This window comes from Balaenoptera ricei, chromosome 6 (genome assembly GCF_028023285.1).
Source record: "Balaenoptera ricei isolate mBalRic1 chromosome 6, mBalRic1.hap2, whole genome shotgun sequence".
NCBI classification, from domain to species: Eukaryota; Metazoa; Chordata; class Mammalia; order Artiodactyla; family Balaenopteridae; genus Balaenoptera; species Balaenoptera ricei.
Genome location: NC_082644.1, coordinates 67,785,308 through 67,809,709, shown reverse-complemented (window position 1 = coordinate 67,809,709; position 24,402 = coordinate 67,785,308). Strand labels below are relative to the sequence as shown.

Below are 24,402 nucleotides of genomic sequence, written 5' to 3'. Positions count from 1 at the left end.
CTTTTCCTTGATACTGAATCCCAAAAGAATGTTGAGTGATATAATGTGCAAATCTTGATAAAGTTCTTAGAGCAGATGCAAAAGGGGGGACTCCTTTTACTGTCTCATGACCACCCCCAAGAGGAGCCAAAGACACAGCACTCACTATGGGCTAAAGTAGTGGGGATTAGCCAGAGGGGAACTTGCCTCCAACTAGGCTTCCATCTCTTAATTCTGTGTTTGGAATATTGAAGTGGTTCTTTTGCCCACTGCATTTATTCAAACAAAATGTGTGAGATAGGCCTAGCAGATGCAGACACAGCTCTCAGCTCTTTTTTTCACACCTTGAGGATTGAATCACCACCAGTCCTGGAAATTTTTTTGAGTAATATAATTTGATTTCTCCCCCGTTTCAGGTGTTGCTGCACTGGATTCCAACATATCTGGAAAAATTGGTCTACGTGCTGTCGTATATTATTTCTGTACCACTGTCATTGCTGTAATTTTAGGTAAAATTTATTTCTGAATCCTTATTTTTCTGTATAATTGTGACTTTCCATTTAAAAGTAGTTGGCTTTTAAAAATGCACACTTTTTTAAAATCAGAAATTACAGTTGTCAAACTACTATGAAAATTTTTGGCTTGAAGTCAGCACAGCACATTTTATATGAACAATATAGTTGAATTTCAGCCGTGGTACTGCTTATTAGTGTCTCTAGTAAGAAACAGAAAGAGGGTGACAGTTCTGTGCCATATCTACCTTATTGGGTAGAAAGAAATGAAGCCAAGAGCTAATATAATCTTTAAACTTGATAATTAGTCTATAATAGTGGCTTTGAGTATAATTATAAAGTATTTCCAGAAAGACAGCATTTCATTACATTTCAAATTTCATGTAGTAGCCAGAGCTAACAGAGTCTTGCCAAGTATAAATTCCACTTGAAAGAGGGAGAATGTTCTAATAAGGGAATATGGTTGCTCTTATACCTTTGGCACTCTTTTGTGAAAAAAGTATGTTCCATCCTTTGGGACCTAGCATAACATCTTAAGAAGGATGCCCAGAGTGGGAAGAGAGGAGAGGACTGTACTCAGATGTTGCAGCCAGTTTGACCCTTGCAGCTCTGCTTTAATGAACTGATAAAAGGTGATGAAGATGTGGTGACATTTTAGTGGTATTAGGCCAGGGGACTTAGGAGGGCCTGAACCCCGCCTTAAATCAAAGCTACATCTCCTCATGAGATTCCTGAGGGAGGCCAACGCAAAGAACAAAGCTGGGCTTATCTATTTTCTGCAATCCTGAGACGGAAGAGTGGACCACACCCATTCATTGCCCCTCTATTGCCCAGTGACTCCTCCCATTAGCAAAACTGACCCATTAAGCATCCTTAAGTCCTACCCCCCTTGGACTAGCATTTCTCCTTGGGAAGAGTGATAAAGGGCATGGGGCCTTTTCTTCTTCAGTCCCCTCCAGTCAAACAACCTGGTCTTTCCTAAAACCTCCCACCTCTGCTTGAACACCTCAAGAGGAACCCATTACCTCTAGAGGCCAAAATGGGGCTTTCAGATGCTCTCTGTTTAGACATTTCTTCTTTACAATGAGAAGAACTATCTCTCCTTGGAACTCCTGTCCTCATTCCACCCCCTAAGAGTCACACAGAACAACACTTCCTAACCCAAATCCTTTTGTGGGTTACACAACAGCTTTCCAGATATTTGAAGGCTTGTGATATGAAAGGAAAATAAGGCTTATTCTGTATGACCCTCAGAAAAATAACCAGCAACTGTGGGTAAAAGTTACAGAAAGATGTTGAGTGAATGCCCTGAGTTGGAAAATGAATTATTCTCACCCTAACCCCTGCCTAAGCTGATCTCATAAGCTAAAGAAAAGAAAAAAAGAGGATTCTCATCAGCAGGTGTTTCCAGAAGCAGTTCTGGAATGCAGCCCCTTCATTTTTTAAAAACACACATGAGGAGTTCTTTCTGCTTCATTTAGATGGAAAAGTAATAAAGGCAGCTGCTGAGGTCCCCACTGAGGCTTGTCATTTTGGCTGGACCTCAGGGTCCCCATCCCAGTATTGCCTGGTACCACCAGGCCTATTGCTTCTAAAATGGATCCACGAGGGGTGTCAGGTGCCCTGGGAGGTTCTTAATGCTCTGTGGGTGCTATCTTTGGTCATAGGTATCGTGCTGGTGGTGAGCATCAAGCCTGGTGTCACCCAGAACGTGAATGAAATTGACAGGACAGGCAGCAGCCCTGAAGTCAGTTCAGTGGATGCCATGTTAGACCTGATCAGGTGAGTGTCTGGCCAGCAGGGTGGCTTCATAGGCATGTGACCTATGTGGTCGCACAGGGCCCCATACTTGGTTTAATGCTCTGCTGTTGCTGTCTTGAAATTTTTAATAATCTTTAAATCATTATACATGTTTATTTTGCCCTGGACCCTGCAAATCACACAGCCAGTCATGCTTACCAGGTCATGGTTCCAAGAGGGAATGGAAGGAACAGCGTTCTCTGTCAGGGTTTAGGATGGACAGAGATGCCTAAAGTATACTTGGTGCGTTAAGATGCCGGGCTGTGTTGGGTGGTCAGTTCTGAAGCATACTTGAAGAAATACATTTTTTAATTGTACAGGAGAAACCCTCTTATCTGAAGCAATCAGGGCTGGAGATTGGTCAGTTAATTAAAAAAAAAAAACACAGCATTTAAAGCAGAGAATCATAAGTATGAATTACATATTTTGTTTACACTTAAAACTTAAATGCGTTTATTTGCCAATTTTTTCATGTCGGGCCAAGGTCTTTTCTTAGAGTGTGTCAGTTGATTTTTCATTTCCCTGTTGCCTAGGCTGCCTTTATAAACGCATCATCTACAATTTCCAGATTCAGTTTCCATGAAGTGGAGAAACAAAACCCTTAGAAATAGTAAAGAAAGCTGAGTGCCAAGTTCTTCCGGTTGTTTTTTATTTCAATTGTCTTCTCTTACCTAATGCAACCACAGAAGTTTTACTCACTTGCCTTGATTGAGTTTCCAGGCATTCCAGCTTAGTTTTTATAGAAACTGCTCCTTCCTTTTCACACTTATAATGCATTGATTTACATAATTTTTAATTCAGTAATAACAACGATATTTGCAACTGGCATAAAGAATTTGGGAACAAGTGCAGAGAACTCTCATTATCAATGAAAACAGAAATGTGGAAAATATTAAAGAAGTCTCTTAACTGTGCATGTCTACCTGCCAGTGTGAATTTCACCAAGGACAGCAAGCATGTCAGCTACTCAGTGAATCAGTTAAGCGTGACAGGTGGTTAGGAGAGCTTTCTATCTATCCCTGGTTGAAGCTCAGCAGGGAAAAATAAGTCTTAATACAAGGAAGTATTATGTAAAGGAGAGGCCAGAAGAGAAACCAGAGTACTAATTCTATCGCATAATCATTTCCATCAAAGTATCGGGTATGACCAAAAAAACCCCAAAAAACAAAACAAAACACTTTTGCCTTAATGTAATACTGCTTGTCCTGTCTCCAACAGGAATATGTTCCCTGAGAACCTTGTCCAAGCCTGTTTTCAGCAGGTAAGAATAATGACTTTTGCCCTCAAGTTGCTCCCCTCTTCCCCCTTACCAATTGAGCTTTTTTTCCTGCTATGACCCAAGAAATGGAATTAGCCCGTCAAAAATGACAGGAAATGCACCTGTGAATGGAGGAATATCAGGAGACCTATTTCGTAACCCTAGTATTTCCAGGCACAGTGACATGCCTGTTGTAGCTCCTGCATTTTCCCTTAGGCTTTTTTTCTTTCCTCCAAAAGGGCTCAACTGGAGCAAGTCAGGAACCTGTCAAATAATGAGTGTTTTAAAATGTGGCTTCTAGTACCTATTTTTGGAGAACCACATTATATTTGTGAAGAAACTTAGACTATCTACAGATATAATGCAGTTAGAAAAGTAGCCCTCCACCTCTTCTTTCCTTTCCCTCCCAGGTTGGGAAATCAGTATCTGACCCACATGGGTGTTCCTGGCATTTGGTCTTTTCTTTCATCTTTACATGCCCATTGCTGGCACTCTACAGAGCAGTATAACAAAGCCAAGATTTTTTTTCCTTTAGGAAGTTTAACAATCTCTTCACTCCATTTCCTTTAAGGCTTTTTCTCTTGTTTATCTGTGCACTTTAAGACAGCTGAGTCTATCACAAGCTGCTGAATTCATTTACATAATTACAGGAACAGAGACCTCTGTGTAGACCAACAAAAATGGCAATTAAATTGCTCCCTGCCAACCTCCAAGAGGTACAGAACCACCTCTATTTAGGGAGTGCCTTTGCGAATCAGCCACAGTGGTCATTTGTAAGGTTCCTGGTGTTGGCAGAGCCTCGTAGGAGTGACATTTATGCCTGGCGTGATGATATACTAGCTCTTTCTTAAACATCTCTGCTGAAGTCCAGCAGAATCAAACAGGGCTGAAGAAATTCAACGGAAATCTCACTCACGTAATAGCCCTAAAGGGACTATTGACTTTGGAACAACCGTATAGTTCTTGATGTTTGTTCAAGTCATGGTGACTACATTTATCCAAGTGATGAGGTTTTTTTTTTCCAGATTAAAAATAATAAATGAATAAATAAATAAACAGAAACAAAAATGATTCATAGGATTCCTATAGAGTCTGTCTGGTAAAGCAACTACAAATAAAACCCATGCTTTCTTTCACATTATTGTTCCATTAATTGGTCCCTTATTACAGAAGTGAGAGGGCATTTTGACACCATTGAATGGTGGCTGTGGAGGTCAGGAGGTTGGATTTCTCAATCCCATTTTTGCTTCCAAAGCCTCATGGGAGGTACCGTCCAAAACTGAAGCCAACAGAGGCCTCGGAGGTGGAACCTTTCAGTGACACTTGTCTGGCCAAAGTAATACTCCTATGGTTTAGCCTCAGAAGCTTAAAAAAAATTCTTTTTTTGTTTGTTTCTTTGACCTTTTTTCCCCTCCAACGTGCAGTACAAAACCACACGTGAAGAAGTGAAACGTCCCGATGAGCCAGGGACAAACAGGACGGAGGCGTCTGTCACAGCCGTCATGACAACTGCTATTTCCAAGGTACCATTTCCATCCTGTTGTTTGCTCCCTTCCCTGGTAGGCAGGGGCCGAGCCATGAGTGAGCAGGAGATGGAAATAAGTAGATCCTCACCGTTCGCAGATTCCACGTTTGTGAATTCACCTACTCACATTCACAGACACACAGAGAGTGGTGAAAATTTTAAGTTGCCCAATGCACATGTTCCCCGCTGAGGCTGAACAAGGCTACGCTCAGCCTTCTTGGTTCAGCTCTTACACGGTAAATAAGTGTCCTTTGTGCGGTGTGTTTATGCCACATTTTTCACATTTTTGTACTTTGTCTTGGTGATTTCGCTGTTTGAAATGTCCCCCAAGCATCATGCTGCAGTGCTGTCTAGTTAGGTTTCCCAAAGGCAGGCAGGCTGGCTGATGTGCCATATGAGAAAATACATGTTAGACAAGTTTCATTCAGGCATGAGTTAAAGTGTGTTGGCTGTGAGTTCAATGTTAACAACTAAATAATATATATTAAATAAGGTGTCTTTGAACTGAAACACAGAGAAAACAAGGTTTTATGTTGATTATTTGGCAAAAATGTTGTGACTGTTGATTCCCAGGAACCTAATCCTATATTTCCCCTAGGAACATTGATTCAATATTCACTAATTCAGTGTTCGCAGCCACTTTATAGAGTGTAACTTCTGAGAATAATGAGAAGCAACTGAACCACGCAGAGAAAAGAATGAGCCCTTTCACTTCTGTATCTCTGCCACTCAGAGTTGAGTTGGGCACCTCTGGGAACTATGTTAGATTTGCAAGACTGCTTAAACTGCAGGCCTACAGTTCCTTATCCGAAACTCTTTGCCCGTATTTGATACTGAGTCCAGAGCTTTTCACTTTAGAAGGTCCAGGTGGTATATGTACTATATGTTATACAACATCCTTAAGTGGAATTGACAATAACATTCTAGAATCAAGCACATCAATATTTCTGCAACTAACTTATGAATGTTCTACCAAGTAAGAAAAATAGGCTATATGTAGCCTTATCTCAGTTCGGGATAGGTTTTGCCACCAAGAGTTTGCCATAAATTTATCAATGAAATCAACAGGCTTTGAGAATTTTGGGGATTTCAGCATTGGAGATTAGATCGTGTGGGCCTGAAGTAGTATATTTGTAGTCCTGTAGATTGCTCCTGAATGTACTCTGCCTTCACACAGAAAGGAAAGATTTAAGGAAAAAAGAAATACTCAGTAGACTTAAGAGTTCAGGTTAAGTAGGCCACAGTTAGCTCCCTCTTTCTTCCTACAGAAAGCCCTCCATGACCTAGCTCCTCCCTGGTTTCCCAGCTTATTTCTCGGTGAGCCCAATCTATTCTATCCAGATCCACCTCCTCAATTAGTTTCTATTCCTGCTTTGTGATATGGTTCCATAAAGATTTTCTGAGCACCCTCCATGAGCCAAGCCCTGCTGGGCATTGGGATTACAGTAGAGAAAAGACAGATGTGACATATGCCCTCATGTGAAGAGTGATGAATATTAAAACAGGGAAGAATAGGGTACTCTGGGGCATTCAGCAGGGAGGTTTAAATTAGTTTGGGGTCCATAAAGGATGAGTAGGAATTATTCAAGCAGGGTACAGGGACCTGGTGCATGATGACTTTTGCCTTTCCTTACATTTTTCTGGGCTGTGCTTTCATCTCCTGGCTGCCTACTGCTCAGGCCTATCTTTCCCTAACCTCACAGCCCTCATTCATGTCCCCAGTCTCCATATGATGCCTGTAACGCATAGCTTGGCTGTGCAGCTAATTACACACCATCTTGCTATCATTGGCTCATGTTTCTCACAGTTAGTCTTGTCTCTCCAGCTGCATTTTAAGACCTTATGCTGTAGCCAATGCAGTTAGCACACTAACTGCTCAATAAATATGTTTGATCATGTCAGATCATAAGTAAGAAATAATTGGTACCCCAGTGGCTCGTCCACATAATTCTTTGTAAACCTGGTTTGCACCACTCAGAATACGTTATCTCCCTGTGAAATCTCTCAGTAAATCTCATGCTGCACAACGCAGATAGAGTTATCTCTCGGTATATCTCATGCTCTTCTTACCCAGCATAAAACAAAGACATGGTTCATAGTAGTCTATGTCTGGTTAATTTTTATATCTCTAAAATCCTATTGGTCATCCAGGATTAGAGGCAGAAAAGAATATTCCTGTGTTCATTATCAGGATAAAACAGATAGTAAAGTGTCCTAAAAATGTCCACACTGGTAAATATTTTGAGCTTCCTGCATTATTAATCTGTATCTTTTTTATGCAGACTCCAAATGTAACTAGTAGTTAAAATAACCCTGAAAAGTGCCTTGATTCTAAAGTTCTTATTAAAAATTTAAAACACCCCAGAATAAGAAATCTTCAAAAGAAATATTCAAATATGGATTTGTTGAAAGAAAGGAAAAAAGACACACTTTAAACTTCAGTGGCAGAGGGTGGGGGGCAGTAAAATTTGACCCATGCGTAGGTGTTTGTGTTTTTAATTATGTTTCCCAAAGTTGTAGAGCCAAAGTTCTTGCTAGATCCACTTGTTTGTTTGGCTATCATATCTTTCTGTTTCAGGGCCTATGCATTCTAACAAGATTGTAATCATGCATCAATGTATTTTCTTGGTTTTGATCCACAGAACAAAACAAAGGAATACAAAGTCATAGGCATGTATTCAGACGGCATAAATGTCCTGGGCTTGATTGTCTTTTGCCTCGTCTTTGGAATTGTCATTGGAAAAATGGGAGAAAGGGGACAGATTCTGGTGGATTTCTTCAATGCTCTGAGTGATGCAACCATGAAAATCGTTCAAATCATTATGTGGTGAGCACACGCCGGTTAATGCCATCTTGCTTCCCCTGACCCTTCAAAACTAGCATGAAGAGATTTATGTTTCTCAGTTGACCTCACCTTAGAGAGGGTATCCAGACACTGGAGTATTAAATAATTCCACGTATTACTTAGTACTTAGGTCACTAACAAAAGCCTAGATATCAGCCATTGTCTTTTCTACCAAAGCCCTTGATCATCTTGCAACCAAGCAGCATTTATGTAAGAAATAACTCTTGAGTGATTTGAAAGAGTTTCCTGCACATCAGAACACAAAGTGCTTTCCTTAACCAGGCCCCAGGCAGAAGGGATATTCAGAATATTTACAGTTGGTACGACATGGGCCCTAACGCATCCAAATAAAAGGTGCCATTGGTGAGCATAGCAGTGGCACCACCTGAGTATCTGCCCTGTCCCTAGAGATGCCAAAAAGTCCACCTTTCCTAGGAGACCTCTGCCCCGCTTATCTCATAGCAAGTTGGTTCAAAGTATAGACATTGACAGTGACATTTCAGTCACTTAATCCTGCTGAACCTCAGCTTCATCATATGTAAAAAAGGATAATAACGTCTACCCCTAGAGCTGGGAGAAGTACATTAAGTGAAATGATGCATGTAAAATTCTTAACCCAACGCAAAGCACGTAATGACAGCTCCACAAACAGAACTATTATGACCACTTGCACGACTAATTCTACTGCTCTGTTGCTGATACCACTACCTGGGAAACAAGACAACCATGTCCAGAAAGAGCCTAGTGGCCATATTTGGAGGGTCAAGCTAAGGAGAGATCTGCAGATGTGACAGTAGGCAGGGTTTTTTTTTTTGTTTTTTTGTTTTATATTTTTATTTTTTTTATTATTTTTTTTAATGTCTGAAACATTTATATTAACATATTTCCATACATATTTCCATACAAAATAACCCAATGAAAGTATAGTATTTGTTGTTTTGTTTGTTTGTTTTTTTATACTGCAGGTTCTTATTAGGCATCAATTTTATACACATCAGCAGGGTGTTTATGTACCAGAAGCAAGGCATGGGGTATGTACCAGTTTAACCACACCTTCTAACCAAGTGTACCCCTTACAGTAGCTTAGGTGGATAGAAGTTAAGGTGCGCAGGGGTGCTGAAACCTGGTGCCAGTGTGGTCCAGCAGGGCTGAAAGTGAGACCTTAGCTTCATTGTGTACTCCCAGCTGAGGGCACATGCCAAGCCCAGGTGCATGCCCTGGCTTGTTTCTTCCCCAGCATTCCCACCCTGAGAAAATACTTGATGACAGAAGTGAGTCTTTCTTATGTTTACTTTCTAGCTACATGCCGGTTGGTATTTTGTTCCTGATTGCCGGGAAGATCATAGAAGTTGAAGACTGGGAAATATTCCGCAAGCTGGGCCTTTACATGGCCACCGTCCTGAGTGGGTATGTCAGACTCAAGGGAAGAAACAGAAACCTCATTTGAGCCAATGGATTGCTGCTGAGAGCCTGGGTTTCAGTTGGTTAAAATTGGCTTCTCTCCCACGTGCAGGGAAAGATGGGGTTCAGAGATAAGAGAGCAGCGGGGAGGAGGGCTGCCCTTTAACGGCTGAACTGGAGGTGGATCACACTGTGCTAATTTCCAGATCTTGGCAGAACAGCCTGGACCATGCTTTGTCACTGCCTTTATTAGCTGTGTTAAAATCATTTCTTAAAACAAGAGAAAAACCCACTGGTGGCCTCTCTTGGCCCGCTCCTGGCCTTAACTTCTTCAAGGATGTAAACCAACCAAACCAGTAAGAACAGGCCCCACGTACCCCGAGTCTGAAAGAAATTAAACAGGGCCTAAATTAAGTCAGACTGGAGCAAGTAGGAGTGGGATGGCTGGTTGGTTCCACTCCTGTTGGTGGGGCTGGTAAGCACTGTCACAGCCTGCATCATTGGAGAGGGTGCTAGGAGAATCTTCAGATTGGTAAGAATTGTGCAAAGCAGGAGGGCAGTAGGAGACAGGTCGTGTGCATATTTATTGTAGCCCACTTATTGGTTCTTGAGGGGAGATGTGGTGGGGTAGGTTATGAATGGTGTGCCCAGATATCTAGCCGGGGGCAGGATACGTCACATGTGCTAAGAAATATGGACCAAGGGAATGACTAAACATCATCAACTTGACTCCCATAGGTCCTTGCCCCCAAACACCCAACTGGAGCAATCAGCTCACCTATTGGAACTCAGATGCACTGGGGAGTTTCCACCGCATAGCATCTGGTTCTTAATCTGTGTGTACCAAAAGCATAGCCCTGCTGGTCAATGGAGAAGAAAGCCAGAATCAAATCCCAGGGCCCCGGTAGTAATGGAGGTGGGACCATCCACCTTACTGGAGGCCAGGGGCTGTGTCCAGGTCATGGTGTGGCTGAGGTTTATTATGCTGAGCTATTTCATAATGGGGTTCTGCTGGTTTCTGCTCTATCGACCTATCTAGGTTTCTAACAGAAAACTAAAAGTCAGTTTCTCATAGTTCTAAGCCACAGGCTCTCTGTCTATAAGACCTCTTTCCTGACCTCCAGGATCTGTATTTTCCATGACCATTTCTTATTATTTCAGCTTCACATAACTGATCTGTAAACTCTAAGTTGCTCCTTACATGGCATCTGCTAAATCAGTCTCATTTCTTAAGCCCCCTGGCAAGGAATAGTTTGGAAGGTAGGAATGACAAAGAAAAGAGGGTCAGTCCTGAAGTATGACTGTGGAAAAGCAGGGATTACTTCCTCCTTATTGCACCCTGATTCTCCTCTTAGGTGGTGGGTGCCGTCCAACCAGACAGTGGCATGGTCCAGGCTGAGTGCTGTGATAAGGGCTAGAATACTATTGGCCACAGAGTCACCAAGGAGGGAAAGGTCAGCTTGACCTGGGAAGGTGAAGGAAGGCTTCCCGGAGGAGGGGCAAGTTTTGCTGAGTCTTAGAGGAGGAATAAGAATTCAATAGCAGAAGGAAGTGAAAGCACGTTAGGACGTATAGCAGGAAGCGCAGGTACAGGGCTCAGCAGCATGACACAACTTGTTCTGTGAGCTCCAAAACATGGGCTCAGCTACTTGCTTAGCCATTAACTTTGACAAGATATTTGATTTGCTGAGTTTCTTCTTCCTCATATGTGCACTGGAGACATATATTCCTGTCCTCTTTTTCATATTCTCATTGGGTCATTATGAAAGTTGAATGATAATATCATGAGTAAAAATGCTGTTTGAAAAAAAGAAGTAGTATGAAGAGATGATATCATCTATGAACCTGTTTCTCTCTCCTGTTTACAGGCTTGCAATCCACTCCATTGTAATTCTCCCACTGATATATTTTATAGTTGTACGAAAGAACCCTTTCCGATTCGCCATGGGAATGGCCCAGGCTCTTCTGACAGCTGTCATGATCTCCTCCAGGTAAATAGAAGAGGGGTGTCTAGAAGAAGTCTGTGAGCCAAGCCTTAGCAACTCTCACCTCACCTGATGAAGCACTGGCTGCAGCTGGTGGGTTTTGTAGCTGCCTTTAATTTGAGAAATGACCTCCATAGTCTCTGCCCATGTCCTTAAACATATTCCCTTACCTCTTGGATATTTCCTGCCCTCTTGGCAGAGCCTGCAGCCCGGAAGGGGTTATAGTGTAGCTGGGGGCAGTGGCAAGCACAGCGCCTTCTGATTCCTGGACCTGCCAAAAGTGCCATCATGCTTTGAGATCTCGGTTTAGTTTTTGGAACAGAGGTGTCTCTTCAGGCAGGGATCGAGGACCAGCATTCCTAGACCATCAGTTCCTTTCTCTTTTATCACACAGTTCAGCAACACTGCCTGTCACTTTCCGCTGTGCTGAAGAGAAGAACCGGGTGGACAAGAGGATCACTAGATTTGTGTTACCCGTTGGTGCTACAATCAACATGGATGGGACTGCACTCTATGAAGCAGTGGCAGCTGTGTTTATTGCACAGTTGAATGACTTAGACTTGAGCATTGGGCAGATTGTCACTATCAGGTGGGGCATGAAGTCACACTCATTTTCATCTCTGTTACTGGAATTGCCTCAAGTGAAAATCATCTGTGAAGGGAGATCAAGGATGGTCCAGTGATAGGTTGATTTTCTTGGTCTACAAAGTCCCTTCCCAAGATTAAGCACAACTATATTACAAGTAGTGGGATCGTGGTACATAAAACTGCTTCAGGTCTGGATAGCCAAAGGCATCCCTGTGTTCTCAGTCCAGTGCACCCACTAGGTGCTAGGCACAGAGTAGGTACCAAGGACTCAAGGTGGAATAAGGACCAGTTCCTGCTTTCATGGGGTTCCTGGTAGAAAGGTAAGGTATGAAGATACCTAAATAAGTGCTGAGTGGTATGGTAAAGGCTATAATAGAGGTTTGAGTTGAGGGGGCACAAAGGGAACTGAAGAAGAAAGGGTTGGCTCTACCTGGGAAGGCGAGGAAAGGCTTCCTGGAAGAAGGGAACGTTTAGCTAAGTCTTAGAAGAGGAATAAGAATTTAGTAGTAGAAGGAAGGAAGCTAAAAGCATTTTGGAAAAAGGAATAGCATTAACAGGGGTCTTGATGTAACTATGGCCTAGTTACAGAGTACAGATTATTTGGTATGGTTGGCATAAAGAGTACAATGTGAAGGCAGGGATCATATCGTGGAGGGCTTTGTGTGAGGAGCTCAGGTAAGGGTCTTAGACAGTCTTTCATATTATGGACAGATTTGCATTTTAGAGAGGTAACTGGTAATATGGTGGATGGCCCCAATGGGGGCAGGAACCATAAGCTAGAAGACCAGTTAGAAGACTATTGCAAGTAAGGTATGAAAAGGCCTACATTAAGGTACTGACACGGAGGATGGAGAAGAGCTAATGAATTCAAGAGGCATTTACTGGATTCAGAGTGAGGGACAGAGGAAGGCTAGGATGACCCCCAGGATTGGTGGATGGTTCTGGATCGGTGGATGGTGCTTACCAGAACAGGGAATAGTATAAGAGAAGCAAGTATAGGTGGGAAGGTAAAGAGATTACACTTATTGACACATTGAATTTGAAATGCCTTTAAGACATGCAGGTGGAAATATGCAGTGAGAAATGTGGTCACAACTGCAGATACAGAAGTCAGAGTCATCAGCTTGATGGTGCTCATCAAGCATGTGGGTCGTGAGTCAGTTATGTATGTTTGACCATGGTTGGCTGTGACCCTGACCAAGTTACTCGAATTCTCTAAGCTTCTGTTTCTCACCTGTAAAATGAGGATAATAATAGTACCTACATTTTATGCAAATAGTGATAATTAAGTCAGATAATGCATATAAAATGCTTAGAACGGTGCCTACATCCTGAGCACTCAGTAAATGTTGGGAATGGATGACATTACGTAGGGAGAGTTTGTAGAGAAGAGAAAAAGACGAAGGACTGAGCCCTAGAAAAGCCTAATATTAGAGGCAGGCAGAAAGGGGAAAACCCAACAGGAAAATAAGGAGGAATAGAAAGGTGGTAAGAGAGCCATGAAACCATGGTGTCATGGAAACCCAGAGAAGAGAGATTTTCAAGGATGAAATGGTCAACAGAGTAAAATCTTGCAGAGAATTGTAGTCAAATGAAGACTGAAATTGTCTGCTCAAGTGGATGGTGAAAATGTCATTAGCGAATTTTTTTTTAATTGATTGATTGATTTTTGGCTGTGTTGGGTCTTTGTTGCTGCACGCGGGCTTTCTCTAGTTGCAGTGAGTGGAGGCTACTGTTCGTTGTGGTGCGTGGGCTTCTCATTGCGGTGGCTTCTCTTGTTGCAGAGCACGGGCTCTAGGTGCGTGGGCTTCAGTAGTTGTGGTGCACGGGCTCAGTAGTTGTGGCACACGGGCTTAGTTGCTCCACGGCATGTGGGATCTTCCCGGACCAGGGCTCAAACCCGTGTCCCCTGCATTGGCAGGTGGATTCTTAACCACTGTGCCACCAGGGAAGTCCTCATTAGTGAGTTTTGCCAGAGATGTTTCTCTGGAACAGCACTGTTCAATATCGTAGCCATTAGCCACACACACAAATTGGACAGAGCAGACAGCGAAGGTCCTATCACTGTAGAAATAGGTGCCATCATAGCGGAAAACTCTACTGGACAGTGCTGCTTTGAAGTGATCGGTTGGGATTAGAGTTAATCCTGAGACTTCAGTTTAGAGTAGAAGTTTAAGACTAAACCGGGTCCCTAGGCCTACAGACAGTTGAATCCGAACCTTTCAGAGCTAATTCACTCTTGAATCCTCAGCACTTGACATAGGCATAAATCCCAGGCATAAAGTAAGTTCTTACAGTGTTCTAATGCAGTAAATTTTTAAATCTTCCCAACCCTAAATCATAAAGTACGTACGGCAGTTTGCTTGAAATTAACTGAAGACAAGTACAAACTAGACCATTTGGCACATCAGCTGGGAAGCTATACCAGTGCCTCCTGATCTGTAAAATGTATTAGTGGCTAAGGAAGCTAGACCCCAAGGAGCATGGGTAAAATTCTGTAATTTGAGTAGCAGCGAGTATGTTAAAAGTGAAACCCTGAATCATGCCTGAGAAAGTTCCACAACCACCGTGGTTCCAGCAGTTGTTACTTTTACTTCTCCAAGTGCCTTTTCCCACCTCCCTCACCACAGCCTGTGGAACCCAGTCTGTGCTGAGCTCATTTCCAAGGAGTGTTGTATGAGGTGCCAGTTCTTTTGGGTATTTGTCATTTGGGGGATGAATTCCCTTCCTCTGCTTATAAGTTTCCTAGATCTTTCTAACCTTTTTTTTTTTTTAACCTCACTGGTAGAGAAATAAACATTGGGCCTAGATACTAAATAATCAATTCACATGAAAAACCTCTCTCCCTGCTCTGGTGTATTCTTTTTTTTTTTTTAATTAATTTTATTTATTTATTTATTTATTTAGGCTGCGTTGGGTCTTCGTTGCCGCACGCAGGCTTTCTCTAGTTGCGGCGAGCAGGGGCTACTCTTCGTTGTGGTGCACAGGATTCTCATTGCAGTGGCTTCTCTTGTTTCAGAGCATGGGCTGTAGAACGCAGGCTCAGTAGTTGTGGCACACAGGCTTAGTTGCTCCGTGGCATGTGGGATCTTCCTGGACCAGGGCTCAAACCCGTGTCCCCTGCATTGGCAGGCGGATTCTTAACCACTGTGCCACCAAGGAAGCCCCTCTGGTGTATTCTTAAATCAGACTTGCTGATAACTACTGGCCCAGAGCAAAGAACAACAACTGTGAGGCCCAGAGTAATCAGTGACTTAAAAAATCCTCTGGCTCTACCTGGGAGAGAATGAAATAATAAGTGTTATTTTTTTTTTTAATTTTACAAGTTACAGTTGTGGCTCATGTGGTTGATGGTTACAGAGATTTTTGGATCCATAGTTTATCTCTCTCTATGGCCGTTTTGGACTGGACATCAAAGAAGCCATCCACCTAAAACATTCCCTTTCGTGGTTTTGTCAAAATATTCACTTACCAAAGGTTACAACTGATTGAAAATGGGATAGAGTTTCTTATAACAAAAGATAATTATGGGATTTGGGGCCTAGAAAGAGCTTAGAGGAAAAAAGTAGCAGCAGTAGTAATAGTAGTTGTTTTTATGATTTTTTTTTTTTTTTAATAAATTTGTTTATTTATTTATTTTTGGCTGTGTTGGGTCTTCGTTTCTGTGCGAGGGCTTTCTCCAGTTGTGGCGAGCGGGGGCCACTCTTCATCGCGGTGCGCGGGCCTCTCACCATTGCGGCCTCTTTTGTTGCGGAGCACAGGCTCCAGACGCGCAGGCTCAGTAGTTGTGGCGCACGGGCCCAGTTGCTCCGTGGCATGTGGGATCCTCCCAGACCAGGGCTCGAACCCGTGTCCCCTGCATTGGCAGGCAGATTCTCAACCACTGCGCCACCAGGGAAGCCCTATGATAATTTTAATAGTAATACTAGCAGCAGTAGTAGTTGTAACAGCTGCTGACGTAGCAAAATGGCATCAGTTTTAAGCATCTACTACATCCAGGTGCTATACTTGATGCCTTACATATATTACCTCATCTAATCCTAACAGCAGCCCTGCAAAGTAGACATATTCTCCCCATCTTACAGGCAAGAAATTGAGACTTAGAGAAGTCACTTGCCTAAGGACACACCGTTAGTAAAACGGCAGAGCTGGATCTGTCTGCCTCTAAAACCTCTGCTCATTCTAGTTCACGACTCAGTCCCCAACCTGTATGGAGAGCTGAGTTTTAAATGGCCTGACCTAAAACTAGATCTCAGTGCTAGGAAAGAACTTTCTACCAATGATTATTGTGTTTTCTTCTGTGAAACCCTCTAAAGTCAAAGTGGGGTATGTTCAAGAAGAAGAAGTAGGTTTTTTATATTTTTACCCCCATCTGAAGATTTATAGTTCCAAGTTTCAGACCTAAGCCAGGCAAATGGCTGAAGTTTAATCAGCAAGGTCAAGGCTCAAGGGCAGAGTTTTCTTTGACTAAATGGATTTTGAGTTTCAAGCCCAGCCTCAAGCTATAGGGACGTGGTTAACCGTGATGTGTTGGGTCTTCCAAGAGGGATCAGTGGGTATGGACACAAATCACTTCTGACAAAGAAAACCCACTGATGCATTCACTTTAAATGTTTTCAACCACCACTGACATAAACTTAGGTTTTCCAAAGACTACTTAAGTCAGAACAGATCTAAAGGGTTATGCAAGCCTGGAACTTTTAGAGGAATTGGGACAGCCCCAGAAATCTCTAATTTACTGTAAGTTGGTGGTCACAGCCACTGAAGGAAACCACACTTGTCAAAGAACTCTGGCCTGTGTTTGACCGTGCCCTTAGAGACCGTCTGTGACACATCACTAAGCAGATGAATGAACAGTAGAATCAACTTGGTGAGAATTCTGAGGCTTTTTTAGCCCACGGAGTATGGATTTGTGGATAGAATCAGGGATTCTTCTAGTTTAAGTTGACAGTGTCTCCATCTTCAGCTTTAAATCCAGTGGCATCCTTGGCCCAAGGATGAGAACGTGTATCCAGAAAATATAGGGGTCCCCTCAAGCTCATTCAAATCCAGAGACTTTTCAGGGCAGGGCAAGCCCTTGTTTTCTCCAAAATGACCAGATTTAAATCAGGAAGATGTTGCTGATGAAAAACTGCACATTCCAAAGAGAAAAATCCCTAGTGCCACATTTGATCTGCCCAAGAGGGATCTTTTTAAATACAAGGTAATTTGGCTGCCTCTCCTGGATTCCAGATCTTTCTTCCTTTTGCACAAAGTGCATCCACTGGCAAAAAGGAGCAGTCGGGAATAAACACTTGTACCTTGGACAGGAGTCACAGCTATTTCTCAACTCAGTGCCCTAAAGGGCAGCTCCCAGAGAGGTCAAGAGACTTGTGATGTAAAAGAAAGTGCATGAAACCTGTTTGGCCAGTGCCTCATTCTTTTGCCTTCACCTGGAATACCCTTGCCCATCCACCCCCATCCCCACTCCTTCACCATCCTTCAAGGCAGTGTAAATTCCTGGCACACGTTAGATGCTCAATAAATGATTGCCTGGGTGAGTAGATGGAGGAAGGGAGGAAGAAAGCAGGTGGAGAGGTACTTGGCACTTGTTTAGGATGGATGGATACATGGATGGGTGGATAAAGCCCTCCATTAGCACCTCGGTTGGTAAACTCTTGCCTTCCTCTTAAGTGTCTCTCTAGCTCATTTGTGTGTGCCACTCACGCAGTTCCTCTCCACTTCCTCACGTTAGAATGACTTGCCATATCTCCCCCCTGGAAAAAGATCATGCTCTCCTCAGTCTTCCACAGCTCTCTAATGAGGCAGAGCTTGTGCTCAGCAGAGAACAGATTCTGACTGGCCAGTCTAGGGACACAGCAGTAACAGCCAACAGGACTAACTGTTTTGGACCAGGGCCCTTGAAGGGAGAAATGGGTGTCTGACTCCTTTTGTGTTGGTGTGTTTTGTCTACAGTGTCACGGCCACAGCCGCCAGCATTGGAGCTGCCGGTGTGCCCCAGGCCGGCCTGGTGACCATGGTGATCGTGCTGAGTGCCGTGGGCCTGCCCACTGAGGATGTCACCCTCATCATCGCTGTCGACTGGCTCCTGTGAGTTGGAATAAACGCATTACCTCTGCCGGATGGGAAGGCAGGCTTCCCAGCCATGCATAATCTGCAGTCTGTCATCATTCTCTCCTCAGATTGCCTAATGAGCCATCTGTTGCTGCTTTAATTTCCCTCTGACCAGGCCATCTGATAACATGCTTAAAAATTAACTCCTCATAACTTCAAGCAGTGATTTTATAAAGCTAGTGATCTCCATTAACTCATTATACCTGGTAATGCTCAAGGTTAGGAGCTGGGTGTGGGATGAGATAAACATAAAATAATAAGGTGACGAAGCTGGGCAAGGCCCCAGACATTCCAAACCCAATAGGCCACCCTAGCCTATCCCAGCCCTGAGTCAGCATCATAGGTTCAGAACCACCTGGTTCAACGTCAGCCCACCTTCCCAAGATCATCAGCACCATCAGGGCAGTAGCACAAGCAAAGGCTTTGGGATAAGACTAATTTGGATTTGAATCCTGGTTCAGTGTCTTACTGGCTCTTTGACCTTGAGCAAGTTCCTTAACCTCTCTGGGGGCCAGCTGCATTATCTATGAGATGGGAAAGATTTTGTCTAGTTCATGGGGTTGGTATAAGGACTGAGTGAGCTAAAATGAGAGGAGTGTCCAGAACAGTGTCTGGCCGGCAGTATGTGCTCAATTAACAGCAAGTTTAATTGTTATGATTAGAATGAGTTGGACCATTCAGGCCTGAACCAACAATTCATTCTCTCTTTCTCTCACAAAACAACAGACACACACATGCACACAGCTACCTAAGGAACACAGCAGAACATCTGGGTAAGAACATGCCTTTTGTGACCCCCAGGGTTAAAGTCAGAATGAGCCTGGTTCCCGGCTTTAACCTTGATACCCACTCTGTGCAGTGGTCTTCCAGCATCTGGGTGTGGCTCTGTCCCCTGGCCATCAGGGGAGAGTTTGCTCCATATTGAGCCTTCACTTAGAACCAGCCAGCTTTACTGGGAAGTACAGTGCTATGTAGTTTGCAAGTAGCAGCTGAAATAGTAGAAAGGAAAGCAGAAACATTCCATGTGGCTTTGAAGATACTGTCACATCCCAGAAGGCAGAAGCTTCTGCACTTGGGAAGCTGCTATGGGGCCCCCTCAGCAGCCAGCTGGTTCTTCAAGGCCCAACTGAGGTGGCACCTTTCTTGCCAAGATACCCTACCATTGAGGCAAGTGCTTCAATTTTTCTTTCTAGTGGTGATGGTGGATTTGCACTTCTCTCCTTTTCCTGGTTCTTCCTGAAACACCAGTGACCTTCACTTCCAAGACATCCAGAGAAGTCAAAGGCCTGACCTGATCCACGGACAAGAAGACACTAGCTGGTCCACACCAGGGTCTAGTTCAATCCATGTTCTAAATAGCAGGAGGGCACCCAGAATGGACGTGTGTAAGCACGTGCGTAAGCCTTTTCTGTCCTGCAGGTGTAGCTTTCACGGTATTCATGTACACATTTCCTAGCAAAGGTGCTCCAGCATCCAGGATGCCTCCTCCACCTACTCGGCTTCCTGCCACTAGCCTCTCCTCTGGGCTGTCTGGGGGTTAACACTGGCTGAGAGTGCCACAAGGAGTAAGCTATTCCCAGGCTGGCTGGGGTTTCTGACCCTGTGCTCAGTGGTGTCCCTGTTGGCTTGCTCATGGAGTGTCCTTGTGTGGGAAGGAAAGGAGCACACCGGGGACACACACACCACCCCTAAAACATCCAAGTTCTCTCATCTTAGCCAAAAGAAGGCTCAGGAACGCCCATAAGAAAGAGGTTGGGTGAAAGACTAATGAATCCTGACCCTCCCTCAGCTCCCCCAAAATATCTGTGAAGATGGTGTTCACATTTCTTTGGGAGAAGAGGGAATTTAGGGAGCTCAGTGCTGAATTCAGCAGATTCACTGTGACTGACGGGGACCCAGGGCAGCCTGTATGCTCATTCTGTGCCTTTACAAACCACCTCTGGCCCAGGCCTTTGAAGAGGAGAGCCTCTGGTCAGCCAGCCCTGGGGACAGTACTTTGTGCTTTGCTTAATTTGTAACTGAATTCCTTGGGTCCTTTCCCGTCTCCAACTTGAAGGAAAATGAAATCTGGGCCTTCTGTCTGACTCTCCCTCTGCCCTCCCCAGGGATCGGTTCAGGACCATGGTGAATGTCCTCGGCGATGCATTCGGGACCGGCATCGTGGAGAAGCTCTCTAAGAAAGAGCTGGAGCAGATGGATGTTTCATCTGAGGTCAACATCGTGAACCCCTTTGCCTTGGAATCCACGACACTCGACAATGAAGACTTGGACGCCAAGAAGTCCTATGTCAACGGAGGCTTTGCTGTCGACAAGTCCGACACCATCTCATTCACCCAGACCTCACAGTTCTAGGGCCCTGGCTTTGGAAAACTGGGAGTGGTGAAGGACCTCTCCAGGAGAGTTATCTCTTAGCAAATTCAGACATTAAGTAAGGAAAAGAAAAACACTAACGGCCAACTGTACATTTGATTTGATATACAGACCTCTGGATTATTTTCTATATTTGGATTCACAGCTTTTGCTCTCTGGGTTCTGGGATTTGGGGGTGGGGTAAGATGAGAGAAAATTGACTGAAAGGAAAGCTGTATTATCTGGAATTTTTAAATTCTATGGGAGACAGAGTTAGGAAGTATTTAAAGTAGTAACTGTTTTAATTAGGTAATATCAATAGATGTGAAAGAGAAACTGCTTTCTCATGCACAGACCAGTGTTTTGGGTTTTTTAAAAAAATATTGTCATTACTCAGGCTTTCTATTGCCATGGATTTCCTTTGACCTCTCACATTTTTATAGATTATAATGCATCTAAACACCACCCCCTCCACAAGTTAATGTGCCAAATTGTCCATTTTGAACTCATCTCCAGCCAATTTCAAAGAAACTACTCTGAAAGAAAACAAACCAGCACGGTTCTGCAGTAATAGTTTTAAGATGTATGTGAGGTCTGGGGAGAAGAGAGAAGGGTTCTTTTTTTCAATGTACTGTATTGGGACGCTGGTAACTATTAACCCAGTGTTCAGTATAGAGCTAGATATATATATATAGATATATATATATATATATAAATATGTATATATTTATTATTTTCATATAGTTTGCCAGACAGAGATCACAATTGAACTGTCAATGTGAAATACAGAGCTCTCCTTGTACTTGAATAACTACGATTTCAATCCAGATCTGCTTTGGGGCTTAATCAGAACCCCTCTCTCATAAGCACAAGAATGAGAAATCATGTTGTTTGATCGTTTCACGTCTGTGTATCAGCCCCAAAGCAGAGATGTTATTCTGGTGATACTCTGAGGTGGCACAGCCCACTCATTTACGACTTCCAGATTCTACTGCTGGGAGGGAATCCATATCAGCTCTATATAAGACTATATACAAAGTTGTCACTCATATAAGACTGGATGTGTTTTTTATCCAACTGGATATGTTTAGTATAATAATTATATTATCCAACTATAATTCTAACAAAGTCAATTATACCTACTTAAAATGACAGTACTTTGCCCTTTCCTACCCACCAGGCCCAAACAACAATGGCAAGCTACCAGCTAAGTTGTATTTTAATATGGGTTTGATGGACTGAACAAGCCACATTGGCCAGAAAAGCACTGTCCCTACCCTAGATGTTTACAGAGTAAATCCCACAACATGAGACATCGGTATCAGTGGTTCAGGGAAATTCTTCCATTGTATGAAACTTGTCTCCTCCTCCAGGGAAGTTTGTTCTAACTAACTAGTAGTCTAGTAATCTTGGCCCCTGCTCATTAAAATCCATTGCCTGTCATTCTTCTGCTCATTTGTGAAGACAGTGTATTGAAGTCTGTGCTTGGCTCTCATCTTGTAAATAATGCTTAACATATACTTGTGTTTACACCGAGATCCAAAATAGTCCTGTTTCTGCAGTATTGCGTAGCCAATTTAAGCCTGTGATTTTATATTTAAGAAACCAGAAACTGTGCCAAAGATCATGGAATAGTAAAACAAAATGCTCAATATTGACCACCTGCACCTGAAATCTACAAGAGGATGATACCAAATGGTCATGTACACATAAAATATGGACCCATGATTCAATGTGAATTTTAACATGCAAATATTGTGTTGTTGTTTAGGAAGTAAATATAAATACAGTTGAATAAGTAATTTATCTTGGGCTGAATGGTTCTACCCCCTTGGCAGGCTGCTCTGATTTGAGGCACTGGAGTTGGCAGAGCCATTCGTGAACTGCAGGTCATCCTTATTTTGGAGTGAGTTTGTAACCAGCCTCTTAACACGCTGTGCTGTTAACTCATAAAAGAGAACAATGTTCCATTTCAGTCTCAATAAACATTTCCATCATTCTTTCTTCCCTGCCTTTTCCTTCCCTAATGTGTTCTTTTATCTCACACACTCTGATGGGTGTGGGAAGGGAGAGACCTGTTCAGTTGATGATAGTCACACGTGAAACATCTCATTGCCCTAGTAATTCCAGAGACTGCAGGAGGGCACAGGTTGTATCTTACACTCCTTAGCATATCTCGTCCCATACCCCCCAGGGCACAGTACAATACTGAGCACGTAGTATTACTAAAAACAAACTGATATCTCACTGTAGTTTTGATTTGCATTTCTCTAATGATTAATGATGTTGAGCATTCTTTCATGTGTCTGTTGGCAATCTGTATATCTTCTTTGGAGAAATGTCTATTTAGGTCTTCTGCCCATTTTTGGATTGGGTTGTTTTTTTTTTGATATTGAGCTGCATGAGCTGCTTGTAAATTTTGGAGATTAATCCTTTGTTAGTTGCTTCATTTGCAAATATTTTCTCCCATTCTGAGGGTTGTCTTTTGGTCTTGTTTATGATTTCCTTTGCTGTGCAAAAGCTTTTAAGTTTCATTAGGTCCCATTTGTTTATTTTTGTTTTTATTTCCATTTCTCTAGGAGGTGGGTCAAAAAGGATCTTGTTGTGATTTATGTCATAGAATGTTCTGCCTATGTTTTCCTCTAAGAGTTTGATAGTGTCTGGCCTTACATTTAGGTCTTTAATCCATACTGAGTTTATTTTTGTGTATGGTGTTAGGGAGTGTTCTAATTTCATTCTATTACACGTAGCTGTCCAGTTTTCCCAGCACCACTTATTGAAGAGGCTGTCTTTTCTCCACTGTATATTCTTGCCTCCTTTATCAAAGATAAGGTGACCATATGTGCGTGGGTTTATCTCTGGGCTTTCTATTCTGTTCCATTGATCTATATTTCTGTTTTTGTGCCAGTACCATACTGTCTTGATTACTGTAGCTTTGTAGTATAGTCTGAAGTCCGGGAGCCTGATTGCTCCAGCTCCGTTTTTCTTTCTCACACCAGTCAGAATGACCATCATCAAAAAATCTAGGGCTTCCCTGGTGGCGCAGTGGTTGAGAATCCGCCTGCCAATTCAGGGGACACGGGTTCGAGCCCTGGTCTGGGAAGATCCCACATGCCGCGGAGCAACTGGGCCCGTGAGCCACAATTACTGAGCCTGCGCATCTGGAGCCTGTGCTCTGCAACAAGAGAGGCCGCGATAGTGAGAGGCCCGCGCACCGCGATGAAGAGTGGCCCCCGCTTGCCACAACTAGAGAAAGCCCTCGCACAGAAACGAAGACCCAACACAGCCATAAATAAATAAATAAATAAATAAATAAATAAAAAAAAAAAAAAAAAAAAAATCTACAAACAATAAATACTGGAGAGGGTGTGGAGAAAAGGGAACCCTCTTGCACTGTTTGTGGGAATGTAAATTGATACAGCCACTATGGAGAACAGTATGGAGGTTCCTTAAAAAACTAAAAATAGAACTATCATACGACCCAGCAATCCCATTACTGGGCGTATACCCTGAGAAAACCATAATTCAAAAAGAGTCATGTACCAAAATGTTCATTGCAGCTCTATTTACAATAGCCAGGACATGGAAGCAACCTAAGTGTCCATCGACAGATGAATGGATAAAGAAGATGTGGCACATATATACAATGGAATATTACTCAGCCATAAAAAGAAACGAAATTGAGTTATTTGTAGTGAGGTGGATGGACCTAGAGTCTGTCATACAGAGTGAAGTAAGTCAGAAAGAGAAAAACAAATACCATATGCTAACACATATATACGGAATCTAAAAAAAAAAAAAAAGAAAAATTGGTCATGAGAACCTAGGGGCAAGACGGGAATAAAGACACAGACCTGCTAGAGAATGGACTTGAGGATATGGGGAGGGGGAAGGGTAAGCTGGGACAAAGTGAGAGAGTGGCATGGACATATATACACTACCAAACGTAAAATAGATAGCTAGTGTGAAGCAGCCACATAGTACCAGGAGATCAGCTTGGTGCTTTGTGACCACCTAGAGGGGTGGGATAGGGAGGGTGGGAGGGA

General features: G+C 43.1%; 1 protein-coding gene across 2 annotated transcripts in view; it reads left to right on the top strand.

Annotated features, from left to right (window-relative positions):
• The window catches only part of SLC1A1 (solute carrier family 1 member 1), a 74,986-nt gene extending 52,627 nt beyond the window's left edge, over positions 1-22,359 (top strand). For both annotated transcript variants that reach the window (XM_059924790.1, XM_059924789.1), the window contains 10 exons: positions 396-488; positions 2,159-2,273; positions 3,510-3,552; positions 4,974-5,072; positions 7,717-7,901; positions 9,219-9,326; positions 11,189-11,311; positions 11,700-11,894; positions 17,849-17,983; positions 20,113-22,359. In XM_059924790.1, the coding sequence (XP_059780773.1) occupies positions 396-488; positions 2,159-2,273; positions 3,510-3,552; positions 4,974-5,072; positions 7,717-7,901; positions 9,219-9,326; positions 11,189-11,311; positions 11,700-11,894; positions 17,849-17,983; positions 20,113-20,359 (1,343 nt within the window). In that variant the 3' untranslated portion in view covers positions 20,360-22,359. The remainder of the gene's footprint in view (positions 1-395; positions 489-2,158; positions 2,274-3,509; positions 3,553-4,973; positions 5,073-7,716; positions 7,902-9,218; positions 9,327-11,188; positions 11,312-11,699; positions 11,895-17,848; positions 17,984-20,112) is intronic.
• The last annotated feature ends 2,043 nt before the right edge of the window (positions 22,360-24,402 follow it).